This window comes from Oryza sativa, chromosome 12 (genome assembly GCF_034140825.1).
Source record: "Oryza sativa Japonica Group chromosome 12, ASM3414082v1".
NCBI classification, from domain to species: Eukaryota; Viridiplantae; Streptophyta; class Magnoliopsida; order Poales; family Poaceae; genus Oryza; species Oryza sativa.
In genome coordinates this window covers 16,967,925-16,995,485 of record NC_089046.1, presented here as the reverse complement: position 1 = coordinate 16,995,485, position 27,561 = coordinate 16,967,925, and the positions used below count along the sequence as shown (strand labels likewise).

At 39.7% G+C, this 27,561-nt stretch overlaps 1 protein-coding gene and 2 long non-coding RNA genes across 3 annotated transcripts; 2 read left to right on the top strand and 1 right to left on the bottom strand.

Annotated features, from left to right (window-relative positions):
- The first annotated feature begins 350 nt into the window (after nt 1-350).
- LOC107278444 (disease resistance protein RGA5) lies at nt 351-7,583 on the top strand. The gene is made up of 3 exons (XM_015763753.1): nt 351-1,162; nt 5,594-6,329; nt 6,639-7,583. Exons 1-3 carry the CDS (start codon nt 351-353, stop codon nt 7,581-7,583), a joined length of 2,493 nt encoding a protein of 830 aa, XP_015619239.1.
- A 14,572-nt stretch (nt 7,584-22,155) lies between these two features.
- On the top strand, nt 22,156-25,199 carry LOC136354509 (uncharacterized). Its single transcript, XR_010738163.1, has 2 exons — nt 22,156-22,211; nt 22,364-25,199. It is a non-coding gene; the product is annotated as an uncharacterized lncRNA (long non-coding RNA).
- On the bottom strand, nt 24,820-27,314 carry LOC136354508 (uncharacterized). The gene is made up of 2 exons (XR_010738162.1): nt 26,872-27,314; nt 24,820-25,574 (listed from the first exon to the last, which is right to left on the bottom strand). It is a non-coding gene; the product is annotated as an uncharacterized lncRNA (long non-coding RNA).
- Nucleotides 27,315-27,561: the final 247 nt, after the last annotated feature.

Sequence of the window (27,561 nt, the reverse complement as noted above, 5' to 3'; positions counted from 1 at the left end):
ATGGTCAACGGGAGAAAATTCGCCTACAGTTTCATCCATGGATTCTTTTAAGAGAGAGAGAGATAACATGCATGTGCATCACCAGCAATAATTATAAGATTTTCACGGTTCATTTTTTTTTATACGGATCGACGTACAATACTCTTCACGTAGGAAAGTTCGTGAACATTCCAAATTAGTAGCTGTCATTCTAAAGAAAAAAAAAGAACAATTAATTAGCTAGTATCTTATGTTATATAACTGGAGGGTTGATCTGCTAGCTACTGACATTCAAACGCAGTGCCAAGATCATTGACAAGCATAGATCAAGAAAGAGCGAGCGAGAGAGAGAGAGAGGAATTGATCGAGCCATGGCCGTGAACATTTCGACTGGGGTGATGAACTCACTCCTGGTGAAGCTGGAAGAGGTGTGTCGATACGACTTGGCAGAGTTCCAATTTTCTACCCAATTTGATTTCAAGAACAATATCTGGAACTTGAAAGAGGAGTTGAGCTGCATGAATGCTCTACTGGAGAAGCTGCCTGACATGGAGGCTCTGAATATTCAGGAGAGGGAGCTGAGGAACAAGGTACGTGAGCTGGCCTACTTTGTCGAGGACAAAATTGACATGTTCATGCACAGTTTTGGCACTGCAGTTGACAAGGCCACCTTGCTCACTGACACGATGGAGCTGATGCTCCCTAACTTGTTCGCCAAAATCGACGAAATCAAGGATTATTATGCTGTCGAGGAAGTCAAAAGAGTAGAGAGATACAATCTCGACGTTGACGAGTGTATCAGCTCTAATCCGAGACAGATAGACGAAATCGATGATGATATTTCACCTGTCCTGTGTGGAGAGGCAAATAGTCTCGTCGGCATCAATGTCCCGTGTGAGGTGATTACGCAGTTGCTAATGGAGGACATGGAAGGAGAGTCAGGACAGCATCCTAAGGTGCTCTCCATTGTGGGGCTTGGGGGTCTTGGTAAATCAACTTTGGCCATCCAGGTTTATAATAAAATCCATGGCAGATTTGAGTGCGTGGTGTTTGTGTTTGCATCACGAAACCGTAGCGCGTCAGTGATTTTAAAGGACATTCTTTCACAACTCAAATACGATGGATCGGCTGATGACATACAAAGTCTGATCGACGCAACCAGAGAAAAACTCGCTTGCAAGAGGTATGAGAGCATATGCTTCTATGTTTCTATTTCGTTGTGTCAATACAACTATTCCAATTGGCAATGGATGGATCACAACAACTTAGTGTACCATCAAAGGTCTATGTAGCAAACAGCTTGATATAATAGTCCATAATATTTTGGGTTTTCCTACTTAGGTGTTTAAAGAGAATTATATTCCTTGGCACTCAGTTCAGTACCAATCAATTATTTGCATTTTGTTTGTCTCTATTCCTTATATACGATCGATAAATCAACTTCCTAGTCATGTTAATGATACGTATAAGCAGATATGTTTCTGAAAAAAAAGGCCATAATGCCCTTATGGACAAAGATGACCTACTCCCTCCGTTTCACAATGTAAGTCATTCTAGCATTTTGTCTAGATTCATTAACATCAATATGAATGTGAGAAATGCTAGAATGACTTACATTATGAAACGGAAGAAGTAATAAATAGTTGGCCTCATCATATGCTTCTAAAATTTATGAAATTTTTTTTGTAGTTCCCAACATTATATGACAAAAGCTTGAGCAAAATGTTCCAATGTTTTTCTTCAAGTTTCAGGTTTTCTGGCAAATATATATTGTTCTGAAAACTATTAAAGAGGAACCACATATATACAAAAACAACAGCACAAAAATTTTGTTACAGCAAAAGACACATTCGAGATCTTAATATTTCCTAGGTAACTACAAGAATAGTTTCATAGTTTTATAAAAAAAAAAACTTACAGCGGAGCCAGTTCGTTGCCAGCCCCAATTTTCTTTGAATTGTCAAGTCCAATGGCCTGGGATTTAAACAGTTGAGAAACTCACAAGAATATCAATTCAACTTTACTTTAAAAAAAGCCAATACAAGAGTCTTATATAAAAACAGGTAAAAGAGAGCGGCCATCGGGTAATCTATCTCTTATTGCCATACATTATATTCTGTATAAGGATCTTGTAGAGAATATCTCCCATTTGTGCTGTGAGGCAAAGATAACCCATCGCTGTCAAAGTTTAATTCTACATTCTCCAGTAATGAACATAATATGCTCCTATTCATTCTCAATGAAGTTTCTTCGGAAGGCCTCCTGTAAAACCATATCTTTAACTGATCACTTTTGTTGATTGCTAATAACATAGAGAGACGCTCCGGTGCCCTTTACTTGCAGTATTCTACTACAAGTAGAATTAATCTTGACCGTTTATTTTAAAGGGCAGATTAGTAAAGTGCTAAAAACGAATAGGGGTAAATTTGGCACTTAGTTTTTTTTCTCATTTGAAGCGTCGCTCGCTCCCTCTCCATCGTACAGCAGAGTGGCCGTTTCCTCATTAATCGAAAAGGAGAGCGCAGGGAAAGAAAAAGAAAAGCAGATCGCGAAGTCTAGCCACCGCCGGCGCTTGTGCATCGCGTTCCATAGATGTACTGTTTCTTGCTGTAGGTATTTGGTTTCCATTCAGCTTGATTATTTCATATAAAATTTAAATATACTAGTTATATATCTGAATATTACACACAATGGACAAATCGAAACACTCCAATCCAGCAATGACAGATACAAGGCAACGGAAGAATAATCCGGTATGTTGTTTTACATAGACTTTACAATTGCAATTACAACAAGTAATATACATTGAACCACAAAAACGATGATATACACAGATAGGCACTTTCAAAACCACAAGCTGAAAAAAAACATGGCCATCAGTAACAAGCCAAAGCCACCCAAAGCCATCTTGAGATAATGGATTCACAGGAATTACAGGACATAACACACCAGGAATCTCTCAAGCGTTGATTGACGTAGTGATCATTAGCTTGTCCACCTTGTCAAGCTCAGCTATTCTGAACAAGCTCACTTGCTCCGGATTCAGTTTACTAGCATTCAACTTGAATCCCTTCTTCTAGGAGGAAAAATTATGACCAAGAAATTCAGAGCTTGAGCAGACAAGCAGAAAAACTATTCGAGAACTAGAGGCCAACAAAAAAGAAGATTCAGTACAGATGTTCGAGCTGCAAACCTGCAAGCAGCAAAAAAAACAAATCAAATCTGACCTGCAAAGCAGAACAAGAGTCTTATCATGTCAGCTAATCCGTTGGAGAGCAGCGCTATAGCCAGCGAGAGGAGTCTTGGATGATTCGGAGGTCGAGAGATCGGTAGTCATTGGCTCCGGAGGCTGCGGGTTCCGCTTGGGAGGCGATGGATTGGGGGCTTGCCCTCGCGGCTGTGGGATCAACGGCGGGCGGAGATGGACAGGGCTGGAGCCGAGCGTGGGGGAGGAGGCCGACGACGAGGAAGGGGATAGCGAGGAGGACGAGGTCTTGGTGACGGCCGGTGGCGCAGTGCTGGGTCAGAGGCGGAGATCCGGGAGGCGAACTCGTCGGAAGGTGGGCCAACGCGGGAGAGCGGTGGGAGAGGGCGCAGCTCTGGCAATCCCAGACGGAGATGCGAGCTCGTCGAGGGTGGCTGAGGCGGCGAGTGCGGCGGAGGCGTGGGAGTAGGAGGCGTCGAGGGCGGTGGAGCAGGCGAGGTCGTCAAGGCGGTGATGGGAGCCGCGGGGTTCTCTCCGCATCGGCTCCAGATGCGCGATTCAGGGTAAAGGACGAAAATATCCCTCCGCAGATAATTTTTCCTGGACAAAGTAGCCCTCCACAATTCTACTACCACTAAATGTGGTGGTAGTAGAAATAGATATGAACCTTTGGATCAAATGAGATCAACAGTTCAGATTTTTTTCTACTCTAGGTAGAGGGCACCAGAGTGAGACTCATGGCTTAGGATATTCTACTCACAAAGTAACTTTAACAACCCAAACTTCCTCGCAAAACTTGTGCATTCCCCATTGTTTAATACTTTCTTTTCACAATACTCCTGCACCACCTTTTACTTTCATGAAAGCTCTTCAAGAATTATTGTCCTTTTTAGTCAGAACTTCGAAAAAAATCCACCCCTTTGCATCTATTTGTTTATCAACAACTCTACACATGTGTCAGAAGAATTATTTTTTAGTTCCACAATCCACAAAATCAGCCGATGGCCAATTCTTGAACGAGAGGATAGTTGGTTGATCCTAGGGAATATATCTTCTTTTCTTTTTAACATGTTGTGATTGGATATGATAATTTTTTTCCCTATAAAAGAACAAATCATATGCAAATATTACATGAAGAACCATCAAATAACTGTATATCTAATTTTGCCTTTTTATCAAACATCACAAAAGATTTTAACCAATGTTTTCTAGCAACTGCTGCAAAAAAAAAGGAATTATATATAAAATATCATAATTGTCACACTAGCACACAAACTTACTACTTGATGAGTGATTTCAGCTTCAATGTAAATTATGTTGAGTATAACATTGAACTAGGTTTAAAATTGCAAAAACAATGACAGCAATAACATGCAGCAGCAGCAACAACAATTGAATAGCTCTTTAAGGTTCCTATAGAGGTACATTATACTTGTGAGATATTTATGGTACTTGATAAAGATACTGTGAGGTACTATATTTTTTATGTAAAATTTGATACTTCATAAGTACCAAATTATACCAGAAATAAACACTAGAAATTTAATTTTGTACCTCCTAATACTGTTGCACACAAGTGCTATAAAAAGACTATAGTTTGCAAGATCTGTACTGTTGCACACAAGAACAATATTAGTATTGCTAAAACAATGAGTAAGTAGGTTTGGACTTTGAACTAGTACTATATCAACAAGGACTACAGAAGGTCCTTTAGATAATACTGTTGGATTTCAGTGTGAGCTAGCCACTTTGTTTCTTGATGAATAATGAATTTCTTGTCATAAAATATATCTAAAATAAAAATAAATGGATAAATTTATTCTTGCAACAAACTGATAATCATCATGTGTAGTTCTTGCTGATAATAATTGAAATGCCTCACCAAATAAATGTTCTGAAAACTTAATGTCTAAGGTTTAATACTAAATTATCTTGATTTATTACACCATCAGCATGTTTACCATGTGGTAGTTTCTGATTTTGTTTTAGGGCATTCTTTTTAAACCTATAAATCTTGTTGTTTTCAGTAATATGATAAGTAACAATATCACCTTGACCAGTTAACCATACCGCTAAAAACAATGAAGATGCTCAACTTACATAACCGAGAACCATTTTTAATTTGTAATGGGCGTTACGAATCTGTACTAATATTTTCTGTTGCAGCGCATGTTCTGTACCCATGCTGCATTCAGTCATCGTTTCTCTATCTGATTGTAGACTTGATAGAAATTTTAACAGTTTATTATCTGGACAAGATAATGCCCGGGGTAGGTATAGATATAGATATACCAATGAGTATGAAGGCCAGGATTTAACTATATGGTTTATAACAAAAATAGCTTGATATGGTTTTCTATAGATATCTATGGTTTTCTGCTATTGATTATAGCTATGTTTGTTTCTCAGGTTCCTAGTTGTAATCGATGACATATCAAGCATAGAAACATGGAACAGTATTAGTGGTGCATTTGTCGAAAACAACAGTGGAAGCAGAATTATTACAACTACGCGAACAAAGGATGTAGCAAATGCCTGCTGCTCTAGCTTCCGTGGCATTGTCTATAAGATGAAACCACTAGGTTGGACGGACTCCAGAAGCTTATTCTTCAGAAGATTATATGGGTCAGATAACTACATCCCTGAACCTGAAGAACTCGTAATTGTTGTTGATATTTTAAGAAAATGTGGAGGAGTTCCGTTGGCTATAGATGTCATAGCTAGTCTTTTGGCTAGTCAAAGAGAAGTTAACAAACTGGATAATTGGTTGAAGATAAAAAACTCTATGGGGTTTGAACTGGAAACAAATCCTAACTCTAAATGGATGAAGCATATACTTAAACTTAGCTATAATAATTTATCTTGGGATCTGAAGACGTGCCTCCTATATCTTCATATGTATCCTGAAAACATTAACATCATGAAGAAAGACTTGGTAAGACAATGGATAGCAGAAGGATTTATTACCCAAAGAGATAACCGAGACCTGGAAGATATTGCTGAGAGCTACTTCAGAGACCTCATAAATAGAAGCCTGATAAAGCCAGTTCAGTTTAAGTATGGTGAGGTTGTCTCCTGTCGTGTTGTGCACAATTTGTTACTTGATCTTATTGTTGAGAAGTCGACGGAGGAAAACTTTGTGACTGTAATTAGTACTGATCAAGATTGCTCAAGACGAGGTAACTTTTTGATTCGCCGGCTCAACTACCGATCAAACTGTGGTAACATAATCCAAGCAAGTGAGTCTTTACATCAAGTCCGATCTATCACTTATTTTGGGAATTGGCTCCATCAGCGTGGTGAAAGCTTGCCTCGTCTTCGCATGTTTAAAGCCTTGAGGGTTCTACATATGAGAATAGAAGGTTATTTTTCATTCCGTGCAATATACGATTTGTCTCCTATATGTAACCTTTTTCAACTGAGGTATCTGAAGTTGGAAGGTATTTTTTTCCAGTTTCCTGATACAATTGGGGAACTGCGATATTTGCAAGTGGTTGACATAAATTGCGGCACTAATCTCGTACTCGTGGGTGGATTTCTGCGTGATGCTTGTTTACCATCATTGCGGCATCTGAGAGCTGCAGGGAGTGAAGAGCTCGGCAGGGGGATTAACAGGCTGACCTCTATACGTACACTTGAAGGAATTAACTTCTGCAATTGCTTTGTTGAAAACATCCGACATCTTGGGGTGCTGACCAATCTAAGGACGCTTGGTGTCATCTACAATCGCCGTCGAGGCAACGATGAAGATGACCTGATAGATATGGTAAAGTTTGCTGCTCTTGCCACTTCTCTCAGGGAACTGGGCGGCTGCAACCTCCGCTGTCTAGATTTCAGAGTTGTTCTAGAGGGGAATATCAGGCAACCACCCATTAGCTTCTTGTGCAGCTGGTCTCCTCCTCCACAATTCCTTCAGAGGTGTCACCTTTACAAGGCGTTCCATAGGGTTCCATATTGGATACAACAGGTTGAGACCTTAACTAGTCTGTGTCTCAAGGTCGTTGAACTCAAGGGTGATGATATGCGAGTTCTCTCAAGGTTACCCTGCCTAGCTTACCTTGACTTGCAAGTGTTCATGGTTCCTGGCATGGAGATCATTATAGATAGTGTATCATTTTCAGTTCTCAAAGAACTAAAGTTGACCTATGGATCCTCCACCTCCAGTTTGTCGATCAAGCCAGGAGCAATGCCAAAGCTTAGAATTATGCATCTTATTGTTTTTGGCCAGGCAGAACAAGATACCAAGTCTCTATATGGCATTCAGCACCTTCACAGCCTTGAAGACGTCATAATCACATCTGATTACAATAATGTGTTGGTTTCATTTAGGGAAGCCCTCGATAGGCATCCGAGGATTGGTTCCATCCAAGTATGCATAGGAGCATCTTCGGATCTATAATGCTTTAAGCCGAACGTCCGGCAGTTGGAAAAAAATCGGTCGGCACTCCACCATCCCATCTATTTTACTGGTTCACTTTTCAACTCCACCAGCCACATGTTAGCCTTATCCCTTCAACTTCCTAACTCTCTCTCTCTCTCCTCCCCACTGACTACTTACTCCATTCCCCACACATTTCCATCTATCTTCCTCATGCCGGAGCTATGGTAGTGGACAAGCTCCGCCTGCGCTTCTGGAGGACGGAGAACGGCAGCGTGGCCATGCCCACGGCGAAGTTGAAGACCTTGCGGTTAGCGGCGACGCCGCCGCCGGTGGGGGAGAAGGAAGACTGCGCGGGCGTGGCCACTGCCATGCAGGAGATTCCTAGCAGCCCGCGTGGGGAGACGGAGCTGCTAGGCTGCCGTGGCCAGCTTGGGTGCCGTCGGGCGTCGGAGGAGGAGGGAGTTGGGGGTGGCGGCAGCGGCGGCCATCGCAGCGGAATGGAGAAGAGAGTGGTTCATCGGGGACCAGCAACCGGTGTTGAAGAAGAAGAGAGGTAGGTTTTCTCGGGGGCCGGCGACCGGAGTTGAGGAAGATTGAAGTGGGTTTGTATTCTCGGAGAAGATGGAGGTGGGTTTGTTTTGTTTGGAGTTTAGGGACGTTGCATCTTATTATTTTAGCTTGTTGCACTCCATTGTATTAAGGTGTTTCATTTTTGTTTGATTTGATGTTGCACATATTGAATCTTCATGTTGCAATCAATACGTTTTGATTGCATTTGGTTGAAACACTTCCATTGAAGCGATGAAACATTTTTCCTTCATTGATTAAACATCTGAAACTGAAACTTTCCAGTTGAAGCGATGAAACATTTTTCCTTCATTGATGAAACATCTTAAACTTTCCAAGTGAAACATTATTCATCGAGTGCAACATGTGAAACATTTTTCAACAGTGCAGTTCAACACCTTCCTCGATCGATAAAACATCTAAAACTTTTTAAGTGAAACATTTTTTTATCGAGGAGTGCAACATGTGAAACATTTTGCAATAATACAGTGCAACACCGTCCGATATTTTGAAAAATATCAGACGTCCGATTTGTAGCACTCTCCATCTTCAGATGCCCGGACACGAGAAAAATCGGGCAGACAATAACTATGCTGCCTCTGACGCACATGCAAATATCCAAGCCTATATCTCTATCTCCAATATGACACACATGCACCTTTAACGATATTCAAAACGATTTTTCTCGTAAATTACTTATCCAATCTACAATGCGATCACACCTTTGTACTCTTTGTAATTAAATCTTTAGAACAAGATGTCACATGATTATATTCTGATAAAAAAATAATCATATGTTTCAATCCATTAATACTCTTTGTTTCATACATGAAAGTAATATGTTCCAATACGTGTCTTCAGCGTGTTTCACAGAATTCGCGAAACTACCTATCACTACTACTCTCTCTCTCTGCTCTCTCTCCACACTCATGCATGCATGCATGCATTTTAGCGAGCTTCAAAATGATTTTTCTCCAAAAATAATTATCCAATCTACGATCCCGATTATATCATTGTATTGATTGTAATTAAATCAATACAAAGTTGATAGCCTCGCAAAGTTGCCCTGCCAGTTGTTCGTTCTTTTCGTTGGTGGAAAACCCCGGTGAAAAAGTCACCTTCTGCGGGAACCCCATCCCCCCTGTACACTCCTCTCCCCCTTCCTCCTCCTCTTCTCTTCCTACTACACCATAAATTTTAAAAAAATAAAAAAACAAAGTTGGAAAAATTTATATTTAGAAATACTATATAAAAAGTATTTGAATTCAAATTAAAATTTGAAACGGGTATGTAAACTTTTGACTTATAAACTTTGGGTCTATAAACTAATACATTCAAATTAAAATTTGAAACGGGTATGTAAACTTTTGACTTATAAACTTTGGGTCTATAAACTTTAGGTGTATAAATTTTAGATGTATAGAAATACTATATTGTTGACGACCAAATTTGGTAAATTATACATCAAGTTCGAGGTCAAGATCGAAGCGGATTTGGCAGAGGATCGTTTCTCAGGAACAGAGCACGCATCGGCTACAATGAGCATCGGCTAGTGCCTACATCGGCTGATATTGGATCGAACAAAGAATAGCCGATGTAGCCGATGCCGATGAGTTGGTTCTAGGATTGTTTTCAGGTTTGATCGACGTGTTGCCCAAGTATTGTCACGTATGGATTGAGTCCTGGGAAGGTAATTGTATCTATTAATTAAGATATTTTAAATAGTTCCTTTAGAGATATGTTCCGGTAAGAGTCTGCCGTAAAGACTTGTTCATATCTTAGAGTTTGTTAGAGATAAGAGTTATGTCCGGCAAGGACCCATTATGTATCTCAGGTATAAATATAGCCCGATCCCATGTAAACAACAACGACGGTTCAATAACACTTTCAGCGCATCGCCACCCTTTTCTATTTTCATTACTTTCGACGAGTTCTTGCTTCAAGTTGGGCTGCATCAGTTTCGATCTCCAGTAAGAGGTAAAACTTGTTATGGCGGCTTGCGTTCTCGGGATTAGTGCTTACATCTTCATGATACTCTAATCTTGTTTAAGTAAATCGTCGAGTTATCATATATGTTATATAATCTCTATCGATATTGTCATCTAACCTTGAATCGGCTGACATCTGCGATCAGAAAGCGACCAATAGGGCTAGATGCCATCGTTGATCTAGGTTATATAACATATCGGTCATCTTCAAGAGGTTTTCATCAACTTGCCTAGATCTTTTGTTTCTCGTTATGCTTAATGCTGCATCGGTTAGGTTCGATCTATTAGGTAATATTTAGAACCATAATATCTAGCTTGTTTTATGATCATCAATAGAGATAGTGTCGGGGTTTTAGCCGATATTATCTGATTAAGTTATCATGTCATCTATATGTTTACTTGATATACTAAATCTGCCCTTTATATTAAAATCTTAGTGCATTAAAATATATTAAGCCTACCGTTCGGTGTATTTTACTTGTTTTAATATCTTAATATAGAGAAGTATCGGAGCAATAGCTGATACATATTAGACCAATCTTCATCGGCTAAGCTATGAGTATATATAATCCCTATCTTGAAGTACTTTTGGATATAAGTGATTTATACTATCTCGGCATGATGTTCGATCTATCCCAATCACTTGATTTAAACATATGTCAAGACATAGATTATATATTTCTAATATCTACAGCCGATCGAGTAGATTTAATCTTATTTTGCTTTATTATTCATTGCCGATCGAATTCAAGATGACATCGGCTAAAGGATAAACGATATGTCATCGGCCATTAGCCGATCGGCTATCGTTTATGGATTTAACCTCATTTATTTCGTTCTTTGTTTCTTGTTGGTTACAGGATCAAACCAACTGGCACGCCTTTGAACCCAAGAGCAAGATTTAGCACCTGCACTGGAATTAAGTAGATCTCCTATGCCAGTGTGTGTTTTTCGCATCAACATATACTATATATATATAATATATATATATATGTATATATATGTATATATGTATATATGTATATATATATGTATATATGTATATATATGTATATATGTATATATGTATATATGTATATATATGTATATATGTATATATGTATATATGTATATATGTATATATGTATGTATACATATGTATATATATGTATATATATACATATATATATATAGACATATATACATATATACATACATACATATATATATACATATATACATACATACATATATATATACATATATATATATATACATATATACATATAAACATATACATATATACATATCTACATATAATATTTGAATTCAAATTCAAATTTGAATCGGATATATAAACTTTTGACTTATAAACTTTGGGTCTCTAAATTTTAGATGTGTAAACTTGAGTTGTACAAACTTTAGATGCATAAATTTACTAAAATAGGAAAGTAATGCGGTGCAAAAAAGGAAACTATGTGGAGAGAGGGGGGAGGGATGCGGTGATCGGCTGATCGCTAGGGGCTATCGTTCACCCCATAGCATTTTTGCCTTCTGTGGCCAAATCAATGGAATTTTTTCCTCGATTTTTTCTAGTTTATTGGGGTGCCTAGCATAGTAAATTTAGTTGTAATAATAATCTAGTGAGTTTTTTTAAGGATTGGGCAAGGGTTTGTAGGTTCCGCATGCCTTTTCTCTTTTTTCTAACTATACGCGGAGGATGATCTGGCTGGACAGGCGTACACGATGTTCGTATGAGGATTGGACCGGACCGAATAGTGTATATTTTTTGGGGAAAATGCTTCTCTTCGAACATCCGGACACAAGGAGAAAAATCGGGCGGGCAATAAATATGCTGCCTCTGACATACATGCACTTATCCAAGCCTATATCTCTATCTCCGATACGACACACATGCACCTTTAGCGATATTCAAAACGATTTTTCTCATAAATTACTTATCTAATATATAATGCGATCATACCGTTTTATTCGTTGTAATTATATCTTAAGGACAAGATGCCGCATGATTATATTCTGATAAAAAAATAATCATATGTTTCAATCCATTAACACTCTTTGTTTCATACACGATAGTAATCTATTCCAATATGTGTCTTCAGCGTGTTTCACAAAATTCGTGAAACTTCGTATCACTACTCTCTCCTCTCTCTCTCCACCTCATACATGCATGCATTTTAGCGAGCTTCGAAACGATTTTTCTCCAAAACTAATTGTCCAATCTACGATCCGATTATATCGTTGTATTAATTGTAATTAAATCTTTAGAGTGACAGGTTGGGAATCTCATTCCTGATCCCGACAGTTAATATAGCAAAGAATACTTTAGAGTGATGAGGGGAAACCGATGTTGAGAAACAACAGACCGAGAAGCGGATGAATGTTAAATTCTAGAACATAAATAAAACTGCTATTCCAAATTTTACAAATTCTATAAAATTTTACATTTTCTATAAAATTTTGAAAATGGTTTTGATTGTTCCAAATTTATAGGTCGTTACTGTACTTTTTGCAGTAACATCATGGTAAAATTGCGGTAACAGAGAACATATGGTAGTAACGGTACTACTACTCTACAACTGCTTGTGCGTAGCTAAATTTTTAAATCTTACTCTTGTGCAAAATACAAAGTCCTAAAAAAAGTGCATGTGCATGGTCACAAGTTAACACAAGTGCTAAAAGTACTTCTATTTGTCTATACAAAGATACATAGTAGCAAGCTTAGTACAAGTAAACTTTTAGAATTCTAATATTTAAACAATAATATCTCTCACATCACATATTATTTTTTAGAACCGTTTTCACCATAACGCTTTAAAACAACGTTACAGCGAGACAATAGTCTAGTTACTACATGATGGCTGAGACAAAAATGCTTTTATAACATTGTTACTGCGGAAAGTAGTCGTGTTACTAGAACATTGATTGTCGCGTTACTATGTCGTTCTAGTGAGACGAGAACTAAAAAAACTAAATATCTATCTTTAGAGAGCAATATCTCTCACGTTATATAGTATTTTTCTAATCTGTTTGCACCATGATGTTCGCAAAAAAGTACTTACCAAAATTAGATCTATCATGACTATTTTTCGATGTTGTTACTGCGAGAAAGTTGTCTTGTTACTGCATGATGACCGTTATATTACTGCGGAATTCCTACGAGACGTGAACAACAAAGTGGTAGGCAGGGGAGGGAGTCAATAGGCGGGTTTGACCGAGGTCTGACCGGCGGGAGGATGCTTTGACCGGAGTGGGAGGGGGGGTTTTGTAACATACCCAAAATTCTAGGACTTAAAAATTTCTAGACAAAATAGATATAGGCTAACTTTTACAATTTTGAGAGCCAAAAATTTCCACTTTAACTTAGGTGAGACCCATCTAAACCATTGCATAAATAAAAATTGCAAACAAAATAAAACCTTTTCATTCCCAACATTAGACCTGAAATACCAAGTAAATGAGCATACATGTGCATAATGCATGCCTTGACTCGAGTCCCTTGTGCATTTAGATTTTGGTCTCGCATTTCATAATAGGTCCCATGAGCATAACCTAAAAGGGTTAGGGTTAAATTACTAAACAAACCTATTGGGTGATAACATGTGGACATAATATTAAACTCAAACAATCATCTTCTCAGCTCAAAAGAAGTTTAATGTAATCCCTATAATAATATTATATGCAATTATGAAGTGGGAACACATGTACAAAGAGAGGCCATTCTAATTCTCCAAAATATTTTGTGCAAGATAAAATCATGGAAAAATTTATGCAGACTATGATTAGCACAAACTATCCACTGTAATTTTGGTCAAATATTAACACTCAGGTTGGTACCTTAAATAAATAGGTCAAGCTAGTTGAATAGTAGACTAATTATAATTCTTTATTGGCTAAAACATACCTCACGCAAAAGTGAATTGAAATGCATAAAAGTGTACATGGTAAATAATTTATTTAAATACTATATTATTTATCATATCTAAATATAATTTTTCTAGAATTTTTATTCTTAGTTTAAGCCTCCTAAAAATTCAATCTAGATTTTAATTAGCCCATATTTGGTTAATTTCTATGATCAATCTATCCATAATTTTTGAGTGCAACCAAAGAAAATGGAATCTAGGTATAATCATCTACCTCCATTAAAATCAACATTAGTTAATCTGGTCCACACATTAAGTTATGAAGCTAAAAATTTAGAGGAGAAATTAATTCCGAAAATTCATCTAAAAATCATATTCACCCATGTTTCTACCCACACCTCTCTTTTACACCTAGTTTACTTCATCATGGACGCACTTAGCAGTGTCCTAGGCTTGCCTTCCTCTGTCCCTCACCTCCAGCCGACCGAGAAACACAGAGAGGGAGAGATCGAGCGCCGACTGGCTCTCGATGCCGCAGGACGCATGGTCGGGACGTGGCAACGTCAAACCCCGCCTTCAACTCCTTCCAGCTGAGTCGCCCAACCTCACTCTTCAACCCAGAGCCGAACAAGCCGAGGGAGAAGGCCATCTGCCTCTCCGTCACCCTCATTCTCACCGCCGGCCGTGGAGACGACGACCATCGCCATCGCCATCATGCCGCGGTCGTCTCTATTTCCTTCCCGATCCAAAACCTCCTATCAATACCATATCCATTCCACCTAATCTCTCCTCTTGTCATGCAGTGGTGACACCGGAACGCGACCGTGTCCACGGGAGCTCCGGAGCACCACCGCTTCAGCATCATCGTCGCCCGACCATCCTTGTCCATCCCAGAGCAAGACACCGCGCCATCGTCGTCCCCTCGACCCCAGGAGCCCATACACCAAAGGAATCGAGCCAAGCCGCCGTGTATCGCGAGATCACCAATTTCTTCCCCAACTCCGGCCATCGGCGTCGATCTTCGATTCTTTCCTGTCCGGTGAGCTATAGTCCGATTCTTCGCGCTGACACCATCCTTGTGTTAGCAACCCAATACCCAAATCTCAATGAACCAATATCCAATACAAGCAATGGAGGTTGAGGTGGTTTTGAGCTACAATTGTATTACTACAACTCAAGCTTTGGGGTGGAAATGGGAGTGAATAGGGGATACAAGTTACTAGCAGGAGTAGGGAGAAAGAAGGAGATCGACAAGGTTCAAGCCCGAACCAAGTCGCCGCCGTTCCGGGTTCTATTCTGTTCGATGCTTCTTCCAAGTGTTGTTGCTACCTTTATACTGTCCTCTCTTCCTTGGGCTTGCTTGGGTCCAACTTGGATAACTGTAGATGTAGCCCACTCTATAGATGCAGCCCACTAGCACCTGACAATCCCCTCTTCTTAAAATTCGGCTTGACCACAAGCCAATGAAGTAATCCTTTTGAAACCCTGTGGCTGCTCGAACTCTTTAATGATAGAAATTAAAACCACCAAATGAAGTGTAATAAACAAGTACTGACACCCTGTATAGCTTCTTGCTGCATTTGCATCCTTCCTATGTGTTGCATGATAGCAGTGTTGAAGCAATTTGCTTGGCAACAAAGAGCCCCAACCATTTGGTAGCAAACACACTAGCTTACTCAACTGCTGAGTCCACGTGTTATGATTCAGAACATTTCTTGGCATTCTCATTCCACCCATCAAGCATTTGCATGGCCAAGTATACCCTGAAGTAATATACACCACCTCTTCAAGTACGTTTGCAGAAACGAGATCAAAAGGATATATCTCATCTTGAATTGAATTAGCACCTTCTCTAGTGCTACTCGTTCTTCTGTAGCCCTTAGCTAATTGCTTCTCACAAATCACCTTGGCATAAAAGCTTGCATTTTCATTTAACATTTCCTCTTTACTATTCAAGACCATGTTATTTGCTGGCTGCCATGATTCAATTCCTAACATTACCATGCAAATTACTCTCATATCCCATTTTCCCACTTTGCTAGCCATGGCAACTTGATAGAATATCTGTGGAAGTACAATAACCACTGCCATATTTTCTGCACAAAACCACAAGTGTGTTTAGAAGGTGGCACAAGTGTTGATTTTGCTTCTGTGGTAAAGCCACTTTGGTTGCCTTAAATAGATACTGACAATGGTGTTATTCTCTCCACATCAAGCATAGGTTTCGGAACCTTGCTTACATAATTGTGCCTTCAAGTAGGTAGCTAAATGGTAATTTGATGGCCCTAGATAGCAGTTGCATCTCTGAACTGTTCCAATAGATTTCATCAACCAGCACCCAACAACCAGGTTATCTTCCTTGCTAACAATTGTAAAACTAACCCCAAAAGCATAAACTTTAGCACTTTTAACATCCACAAATAGCTCACTTATCCACCATCTACACCTTAATTGAAAATTATGTTGTTGAAGCCGAGGATCCAGGAAAATTATGTGAAGGTGAACCATCTCAGCACATGGATTTCCAAACTCTTGCAGTTCTAAACTTGGTGGGGGGCATGGCAGTTTCAAATGTACTCCTACGCAATAGAATTTGAATCCTGACCCTAGCATAGGATGCAATTCCCTTCCTCTAGTCAATCCATCTGAAGTCGGAGGTGGCCAAGGTTGCATCAAGTGTGCTCTTGGCCAAGAACAGCAAGGATACTCCCTTAAGCCCAAGCTTGGATCCTTTGATGATGGAGGTGGCTATAGTATAAGTTCAAAGTGTTGCAATGGGAATCGCCCAATAACCACCATGTGCCCTCTAGATAATTTCACTAGCAATGAGGTGAGCAGGGGAGATAGTAGGGGCACAACATGGATGTTTGTACACATTGCCCAATAACCACCATGTGCCCTCTAGATAATTTCACTAGCAGCAATGAGGTGAGCAGGGAAGATAGTAGGGGCACAACATGGATGTTTGTACACCTCCATACGTTCTTGTCTTCTCCATGCCATTTCACCGAACACCTTGTGGAAATCAATGTGATTAACTTGTTGTCGTCATTCATCCTTGACGAGAAGTTATCCATAGGTTGAGCATATGTTGGAACGACCTTGGATGCACCCGTCATGGCTTGAAACGTGTCATCGGCTTGGTTGGCGCCACACTTGATCACAAAGCCCACTGTCGAACACTTGTCATGCGTGACTTCGGAAAAGTCCTTGGTGATGATATAGGGGGTGTCGTCCTTGTCCTCGCTGTCTCCTAACTCCTGGTCAGCTGTCGGAACAAGCACCTCACCAATGTGACTTGAATTCGTCGTCACCCAATTGATGTTGTTGTTGGGGCATTCTATCAAACAATTGGTGGGTGCTGGAGGAGGTGGTGCCATGGGTGTTGGAGATGATGCAACCTTGAGGATGGCGGTGGTTGCCCTGATGGCAGCAATCATTTCCTCGGAAGCCTTGCTCCTACGAACCTCTATCTCCTACAACTTTTGAAATATCCGATTGATCTTCTCCTCTTGCATGCGCTTGGCCTCCATTTGTTTAAACTTCTCCAATATCCGATCTAGAGCTTCATCTAGCCATTTCTCCTCTTTGTTCATGGTGGAATTGTTGGGGACATGCTCAGATATCCTCTGATTTTCCTTGGGCATCTCAGGTTGGCTAGACATTCCATCAAACAGTTGGTGGGCGCTGCCTGGATGAGAACTTTTCCAACCCAATTCCTGCTCCCTCTTTCATGGCTGCCTCCCCAACAATTCCATGACAAGAATCCCAGTGAACTAAATGCCTCTGATACCAGATTGTTAGTAACCCAATACCCAAATCTCAATGAACCAATATCCAGTACAAGCAATGGAGGTTGTGGTGGTTTTGAGCTGCAATTGTATTACTACAACTCAAGCTTTGGGGTGGAAATGGGAGTGAATAGGGGATACAAGTTACTAGCAGGAGTAGGGAGAAAGAAGGAGATCAACAAGGTTCAAGCCCGAACCAAGTCGCCGCCGTGGCCACCGCCGTGCCGTGTTCTATTTTGTTCGATGCTTCTTCCAAGTGTTGTTGCTGCCTTTATACTGTCCTCTCTTCCTTGGGCTTGCTTGGGTCCAACTTGGATAACTGTAGATGCAACCCACTCTGTAGATGCAGCCGACTAGCACCTGACACCTTGTGACCTCACAACCCTCGTGCATGCCTTCTTTTAGCAGCTCGTCGTCCCATTCGAGCCGTCGCCATTCACCCGAAGTGGAGCGCCGTCGCCGAGCCGTTCTGCAAGTCGTCGCTGCCGCCAAGACTTTGGCAACCCCATCTGAGCCCTCGGTGAGCACCGTGGAGACTAGAAAACCACATGCATACATCACTTTCGCTCGGAATTGACCTCCATCCACACATGCACCATCAACCTGAGAACCACCGCCGCTCGCACTGCCGGCACCATCGATTCCAGTCACCATAGCTTGGATAAACATCACCATTAGCTTCGCCTAGAACCCCTCTATGTTTTCTCTTTTGGTCGCATCGCGAGAACGGCCGCCGTTTGTTGCCGGCGCCGGCTCGGCCGCTGCTCTGTCTGCCTGGCCTCTCCGAGGCGCTGACGAATGAGCCCCATGTCATTAGACGCTGAGAACCTAATTTAGAGAAAGTTTAAATTTTGTAAGGTTTAAAATGTAAAATATATTAGACTTACATGTGGGACCAAGAATCTATTAGTAAAAACTGTAAAACTCAAGGACTCTTAATGAATTTGGTTAAAACATGTGCTCGTACTAGGGACCTCGGGATCTATTCTCTAGAACCCTAGAGGCCTTTTTGCATATTGGTCTCTCACTGACAGGTGGACCCATCGCTTATAAAAATCTGAAAATGTAAAGAAAAATCATCTAAACATTTTATTTTCAACAGAAAAACACCCAAAGTTGCGAAATTCATATAAAATCAAATATAACTTATTTTGAGATGATTCCAGTTGCTATAGATTCACAAAGTTATGAACTTTAATTTAGAAACATAAAACTTGACACTCACTGTTTAAACTTTGCCTCAAAAATTTGACTAGGATAAATCATACATAAAACAAACACAAACTTATAAAATGCATAGAAAATTCAATTTAACTTATTTTATAATAAACTCAAATTCTACAGATTCATCATCTTGCACTCTCTGATTAGGTGAAATAAAAGGTAAATACTTACTTTGTATGAAATGCCTCTAAAGCTATTATTTTTAAAATGACTAGTTTTAGATAAGCTAAACTTTAGAAATTCATATAAAATTTAACTTAGCTTCAATTTGGGTAAACTTAAGTTCGGTAGGATCACCAAAACATGTATTTCCAAGTTATAAAAATAAAACTATATACTTACTGTGTAGTAAAAGCCTCAAAATATTCATGTAAGGATTTACTAACATAGAACAGCCTTTAATTTGTAAAATTTGTAGAAAATTCATTTTTTGTCCAAATGAAATGAACCAAGTTTCTATAGAATCAGAAAATATTGAACTTCAACATAGTAAAATAAAATATGACACCTTTTGTATATGTTTTAGCTCTAATCTTTAAATAGATAACCTAGGAGTTAATCACCTAGTGATAGTTAAGTAAAATAAATGTGTAGAGGTATTTGAAATACACTCTAGCTATGAACAAACCAAAATAAAACTTGTTAGAACCAAGCCATAGTTCCATCCCCATTCACCAAAACTTAGAGGAACTTAGCTCATATGATAATTCCTAGGTTGATATTTATAAAGTCATCCATATAGAACCCCTCTAGATTATAAAATATGAACTAAAATGATAAGGGCCCTCTAGTTAACAAAATTATTTGCTTCATTCATCACAAACAAAGTAGAATAAATTCTGAACCTCAAATACCAAAGGCCTGTGCATATAGGACACTATACACCTATAATACGTTATAACTTGTAAAATGCATAAAGAATTCATAATAACTCTAAAAATTGTGAAACCAAATGTGTTAGTCTTAGAAAACACATCTCTATACCTCTGAGAAGTCAAATATAATAAAAACCACTGTGCAAAAATATTTTATAGCACTATCTAAACCTATACTACTATATACCGACATAACTTCTAAAAATTCATAATTCACAAATAAAAAGTGATAAAATAGAAATTCTTCCACCTAAATTCATTTTATAACAGTACCAACTCACAGTGCACAAATCATGCATTTTTAGAGCATTTTGGATTTTTACCTGTTTCGGAGTTTAAATGCATAACGTGTCCTTTATTTAGATAATTGCATAATCGGTGAAGGAGTGGATTAGGTACTAACATTTCTCAATATCAAGGCAAGTTTTCTCCTCCCATCCTTTGAACACATTAAATCCCATGATTTGAGGAATGAAAATATTTGTTTGCAAAGTTGCATGTGAACTTAGACTATATCGGTATTTAAAATTTGGAATAAGTTAGTTATGACCTATTTGCTGCATTCCCTACCTTGAATAATTGTGATCCTTGCTGATTGAACCACTAGGAATGGTTAGAGTACACTCTTTGTGCTCAATTGGGTTTATATATGCTCTATGTGCAACTACTTGCTTAGCCATGCTTAGAAATATGCAAATGCTCATACCCTCTGTGATTAAAATGTGATTTTGGACACATGAACCTTTGCTGGAATAAAATGAATGTGATGGGTATTTGTAAACTAAAATGTGTAAAATGTGATTTTAGACTTGGGCAGCAAGTGGTGTGCATATGGTGTTAGTTGCATACCGATAGGGGGAGTGTTTGCCCAAGTCTATAAGGACATAACTTGTGTCACCAACTTAAAGTTATTCGTACATCCACATGTGCTAGTATAGGATGGCCTAAGCTGATTAATCTATTTAGAACTAGCCTTGCATTCTGGTGGCCGGTGTGTATGAGTTCGAATAATTCAGAGGAGCTTCCTATTTACCCGAAGTAGTAGTTTAGGTGACTAAGCGTGTCCAATACAACGGTATTGTGCCACGTGGTGGATTCTCGTTGTGTCCGCCACCACGGCATTAAGTTTAAGGCGTGGGCTCGCCACTTAACGGTTCTAGACATATTCCAAGTATGCCTAGGATGGAGGAACACGTATCGTGCTGGTGCAAGGCTAGGCTCTAAGTAATGTAAAGGCTTCGTTATGACCTCTAGACCGCTCTCAATGTGTAGAGTGTGGTAGTGCTTTGGCCAACACGAGACAAACTAGAGTGTTCATATCATGTGGGTAAAGCTGTACAAACTTTGCAGAGTTCTAAAAACTAATCGATTAGCCGTACTCACAGTCATGAGCGCTTTGGTGAAGTGTCATGGGTATAGACTCTATGTTTTAAAATGTGAACATGTGACTAGGTTTGAAATTGATAAAATGTGTTGAGTTGTGTGAGTGTGATGATATATTATGACTTGTTGTGAAAGATGACATCAAGAGATTGATTATGATGGAAATATGATGAACTTAATGTTAAAACTTAAAACATGTCTTTGTTAATTGAAGCATAAACTCTTTTACAAAAGAATTGCGAAACAAAATTTGCTTTATGCTAAAATTGAACTACATATTGCCTTCCTTTGAATATATGCCTTACATGTAGTATGTTAGGATTGACTTGTGCTTACATGTTTAATGTACTGACTCTTGCTGTTGATATAACCTTTTGTTTGCAGGTTTAGAATTAGTCTTTGAGTGATACGGGTTTCGATTGCTTCTTTTAGGATGAGAACTTAACGGGGGTAAACCCCTAGTCGGTGTACTTGTGATTGGGTAGTCAAGCTTCCGCTGTTCTTTAATATTTATTTGGTCGGTCGGTCTAGATAAGCCAGGTCGTTGGACGGAAGCGCTATCTACGGTTTATCCGGAGGGAACAACGCTGATTTGGCTCTACGGCGAGTCGGAGGCGACGATGCAATCCATCAGGCGTGTGGCATCGTCTTGTACCCTGCCGTCGTCTAAGGATCCCATGGAAACGCCATCAGGCAGCAGGACATCCATCGCACCCCTTCCGTGGAGGCAAGGGTATATATGATGAATCCTCCCGCTACACCAGATCAAAAATGCCCATCCAGGCCAGCGGCTATCGATCGTCACGATTGTGAGTATCCATAACCATTTTTCCAATCCGATAGAAGGTTTGTTATTTAATTTCGTCATCACTTACGATTTGATTTCAGATTGTCTCAAGCAAAGGCAGCGGCGGCGAGGCGGCGAAAATCGCAGGTGCACGACAGCAGATCGGTGCGGCAAGCCCTTGTTCTTTTTCTAGTTAGATCATCCCTCTTGTTTTCTTGTTAGATCTGCTTCTATTACTTATTGCCGATGAGGATGTTCTCCATGAGACCATGAATGATTAAGCCCCCATAAGAAACTAATTTCTTTGGTGTATGCAGATGCCATGCGAGGACGCATGCATGCATGGTGACTGACGAACCACAGACCAGCGTCGGCTGCAGCACATTGTGCATACGTCTACAGGAGTCTGCCAAAAGTAGCAGGCGATCATGCAGATGCAGCACATATACATCTTTCTTGAATGTTTCTCTTTATTTTCGCCTAGTTGATTCTGAATCTTATGAGCACGAGCTCATATATATACGTCTTGTTTCACTTCTGTTTTTTGCTCACATATATACCTTTTGTTTCACTTCTGTTTTTTTTTTTTAAATATGGATGAATTTTTGTATCGTGCATACTTCTGAATTTTGCACGTGAAAAGCATATGTATATATCCAGCTTCCATGGATAGCAATATATATACAACTTATCTAAGAAATAGTGGTATATGCTTATTTATATACCGAGCGAAAAAAAAGTAGTATATGTAGTATATATATACTGAGCAAACAAAAAGGCAGTACCCTCCTTTAGCGAGGATGATGCATGCAGTATATACTGACCAAACATAATTAGTATATGCAGTATATACTGATAGAAAATTAAGTAGTATATGCAGTATATATATACTACTGGTCTGAAATAAATGGTATATACTAGTAGCCCAGGAGTAGATCTACTCTAAACCCAGGAGTAGATCTGAGTATATTTATACCTCTAGAGGTATAAATATAATAGTCTTGAAGATCCTGTCATTACAGCTGCAGCACATGGTGCATAGGCTGCCAAAAATCAGAGGCGACACCTAATGCATTTGTTCGAACCTCCCAGATAACTGAATATAGATTCTGAATTTTTCAGAAGCATATACATGCATCTACCTCTTGTTTCTTTTTCTCTATTTTTCGTTCGCTTGTGAGCATGCATGAGATCATATATATACCTCTTGTTTTTTTATTTACGAAGAATTTTGTATCATACTTCTGAATTTTGCTCGTGAAAAAGCATATTATACTACACACGTGAAAAGCTATATATGGCTTATCTAAGTAATAGTGGTATATACTACTAAATCTAAGAAATAGTGTATATACTTATTTAAGCAGTATATGCACCATATACTGAAGAAACAAAAAGAGTAAGAGTAGTATATGCAGATACTGAGCAAACAAGAAAGCATAACAAAAAAGTAGTACTATAGCAGCATATACTGGCCAAACTAAAAAAAAAGTATATGCTCCTTCAATACTAATGTAGTATATACTGGCTAGAAATTTCAAGAAAATAGTATATACTGTTCCAAGGTATAAGTAGCGCATATACTTATAAGAAAACAGTATATACTGTTCCAATAAACAGTATATACTTATAAGAGTATGCGAACATACTATTTACTACGTTGCTATAATAGAGTATGCAGAAAGCAGTACATATGTACATTCATATATATTCTTTGTGAAATAAATCGGTACATACTCTTTCGGAGAATAAATCAGTATATACTGTACAAGAAAAAAGTAGTATATGCTGCTCTAATTAACTAAAATGAGTAAAGTTTATACTACTACTAAGTAGGAAAAAAAAGTATATACTAAAATGTTTATAATCGGATTTTTCTAATCAGTTTGCACGGTAGAAGATCCATGTCTTTAGAGGATGGTTAGGTACGTTCAATGTTCAAATTTGATGCACCCCGGTTCAATTGTGCACCAAATGTGGTGTGTATACCTGTGCATGCATGCATCATGCAGCGATTAGTGGAAATTAAAATTTTTATTTTTCCCCAGCAATTTAATTGGATGCTAATGGGTTATCCACTAAGGAGAGGGAGTATGTACTCCCGGGAGTACAAAACATTGATCCTATATATATATATACATATATATATAGTAAATTTGTTTGGTGCTCCATGGTGCCCGGGCACCATTGTTGAAATTGAGTATATACCCAATTCAAATGAGTATGAAACTTTTTCAATTACTTAGGTATTAACATTAACTACTTTACTAACTAGTTCAAAGCATGTTTGTACTGAATTTAAACTTGTTTTTGTTAGATTTTGATTCTAGGTATATAGCATCCATACATATAATTAGTTAGGTATGTAATCATGGATTGTGAAATAAAGTTAAATTTGAGTTGTTTTGTTGATAGGTATAGATATGAATCGAATTATTATAACTAGGTATATACTCACAATTTGAAAATTTTGAAAAATTTGAGTGATTTTGTACATTAGATACCATGGTGCCCGGGCACCATGGTGCCCCATATGAGTGTCATATATATATATATATATATATATATAGATATATATATATATATATATATATATATATAATATAAATATTAGTATTTTTCCGGTCGTCACATGATTTTCGTCCATATGCACGAATTTTCACCTGTCCGTGCAATCCGTCCCTCCCCGAGTCCGAGTCTGTCTTAAAAAAAAATCCCCGAGATAGATTCCCAAATCAATTAATCAACCAGACAACCAAAAACAACACGAAAATACCAAATTTAATCTCGACCTCATGAATTTGATCCCCACAATAAACCTAATACCCATGTATTTCCTCCCTCCCAATCTGATCCGGCAATACAGAAAGTCAAACAAAGGCAATCATATATGAATTTGCTGGCAAACAAAAGGCAGCAGGAGGCATGTCGGGTTACAGGCGACGTGTGGCGGCAGAAGTGCTTGGCGTGGTTGTCGGGCTTGTGGACGAGCTCGACGCGGGCCGGCGGCAGGGACAGCATCAAGGCAACCGGCGCATTTGGTGGCGGCGCGGCTCTGAAGCCCTTCCTCCCGTCGGATCTGGCGAAGGGATGGCGCCTCCGGGCGGCTGCCACTCCTCCCGCCACACGCTGCCGAAGCCGCCGCACGCTGCTGCCGTGGAGGGGAGGGCGCCACCATCGCCGCTGATGCCGCCTCCCGCCGCTGGGCCGCACCGTCTCCACCTGCCGCCGCCACCCGTCGCCAGCCGCCTCCCCTCTTGCGCCGCTGCCTGCCGCCTCGGCTCCGCCGCTCCGATAGAGAGAGGGGAGTGAGCGAAACAGAAGACCGAGAGAGAGGAGAGAAAAACGAGAGAGGACCGAGAGAGAGGAGAGGAATACGAGAGAGCGAGAAAGAAAATCAGGGATCTCAGGCTCTCGTCCTTATCTCCTCGGTGGGCCCCGCCGGCTCGGTTCCTTTCAATATGCTCGCCAGCTCGCCTGCTTGGCCTTATCTCCGTTGTGGATGGATGGATAAGGCACTGCTTAGTCCTAGAAACAAAAAATTTCACGCTATCACATCGCTATCACATCGAATGTTTGACACAAATACAAATATAGTATAACAAAATCAATTATATAGATTGCACGAAAATTGTGTGACAAATTTTTTAATCCTGATTGCGCCATGATTTGACAATGTGGTACTACAGAAAACATTTGCTAATGACGGATTAATTAGGCTTAATAAATTCATCTCGCAGTTTCCTGGCAGAATTTGTAATTTGTTTTGTTATTAGACTACGTTTAATACTTTAAATGTATGTCCGTATATCCAATGTGATAATCAAACCTAAAAATTTTCCCCAACTAAATAAGGCCTAAGACTCTGTTTGGTTTTTTAGGTGCCAGTAATATAATATAGGGACTGCCTATACATCATGCGATAGATTTTCTAGCCTCCTATCATGCAAATTTTTCAAGCCATAGGATAAATTTAATCTCATCTATTTAAATTTAGAGAGTAACTATTCAAAAAAAGTTGGCATGTATTTATATTGTAAGTTCCTAAAATTACATATGTAATTTTAGTGTATTTATGATGTAAGTCATAAAATTACATATATAATTTTAGTATATTTACGATGTAAGTCATAAAATTACATATGTAATTATAATGTAAGCACGATGTAATTAGTAAGCGTGGATCATAAGCAAAGTAGCAGTAGAAAACACTGCTCAAATGCAAGGAAAAAAAGCAGGCGTGTGTTTCGAAATTGAACGGTAAATATGTGAGACCCACAGAACGCAACAACAAAGTCCACAGAATGCAACAACAAAAGCTCGGTCCATCTCAAAGTCCACAGCCGTACATGACTTTGCTCAATCCAAATGCAGCACGAATTGTAAACAGAGATGAATGGTCAAAAAAGTGAAAGATTTAGCACCCTATTTTCTGTCAACAGAGCACTAGCAATTCCGTATAATATATTATAGTTTTCGATTTTAAATTAACTGACACCTATTATAATATTTTGTAAGTGTTGGTTTTTTAAAACAACGGCACCTCTTATCTTATCTTAATTTTAATTAAAAGATCCATTATTTTCCTTTCGTCACATTGTCCGTTAACGCGTTAAATTTTTGTTAGTGTCCTAAAAAAAAATCCCTCGTCCACAACATCCGAGATGAGACGTACAAGACAAAAAAAATCATCCAGAGTCCGCAGCAACAACCAAATGCACGAGCGATTAAGTGAAAATTCATTGCAAACATAGATACAAAATCTAATAGGACAATCAAGCGAAAGAGGAAAAAAAATAAAAACATCACCGAAAGCCGCCACCACCTTCGTAGCCGTCGGATCCAACGCGGGAAGCAGCTGCTGCTGCCGCCACACACGTAGCCGTCGGTGCCGCCGGATCCGCCGTGGGAACCGCCGCCGCCGTTGTTGCCGTCGGCGGATCGGGCCGCGATAAGTCGTCAGCACCGTCGTCACCGTCGGATCCACTGCGGGAAGCCACCGCCACCGCCGGATTGGGACGCGGGAAGCGGCCGGCGCCGTTGGTGTCGCCGGATCTACCCGCGGGAAGCCGCCACACTATAGAGGCGCCATCAAGAGGGGAGGAGAGGGAGGAGGGAGTAGCGGAGAGGGGGAGAGGCGCCGCCAGGAGGGGAGGGGTGGGGAGCGGCGGAGAGGGGACGGTGGAGGAGGAGCGGCGCCACCGGTTAGGAGAGGGGAGGGAGGGGGAGAGGCATCGCTGGTCAGGAGAGGGGAGGGGAGGGGGAGAGCCGAGCGGAAGGTGGAGCTCGCGGTCGGGTGTAGGTGTGGATAGGGTTAGGGTGTTGATGGATTTAGAATCAATCTGAGCCGTCCATCAAAACGAATGGCTCATATCGATCCCGCGTCGGGCCGGCCTCCATATTGGGCCACAACACCACACGCGCTTCATGTGTTGGACGCGCAATAGTAGGCCGATAGGGTCTAATGGGCCTTTTTTTTACAACTTTTTTATTTCTATAAGGAATTTTTTTTGAA

Excerpts from the sequence above, each read along its gene's own strand:
- LOC107278444 (XM_015763753.1), top strand. The coding sequence starts at position 351 with ATGGCCGTGAACATTTCGACTGGGGTGATGAACTCACTCCTGGTGAAG. Across the intron at positions 1,163-5,593 it reads GAAAAACTCGCTTGCAAGAG|GTTCCTAGTTGTAATCGATG; the intron begins GTATGAGAGCAT and ends TTTGTTTCTCAG. Across the intron at positions 6,330-6,638 it reads CGGAGGAAAACTTTGTGACT|TTTCCTGATACAATTGGGGA; the intron begins GTAATTAGTACT and ends ATTTTTTTCCAG.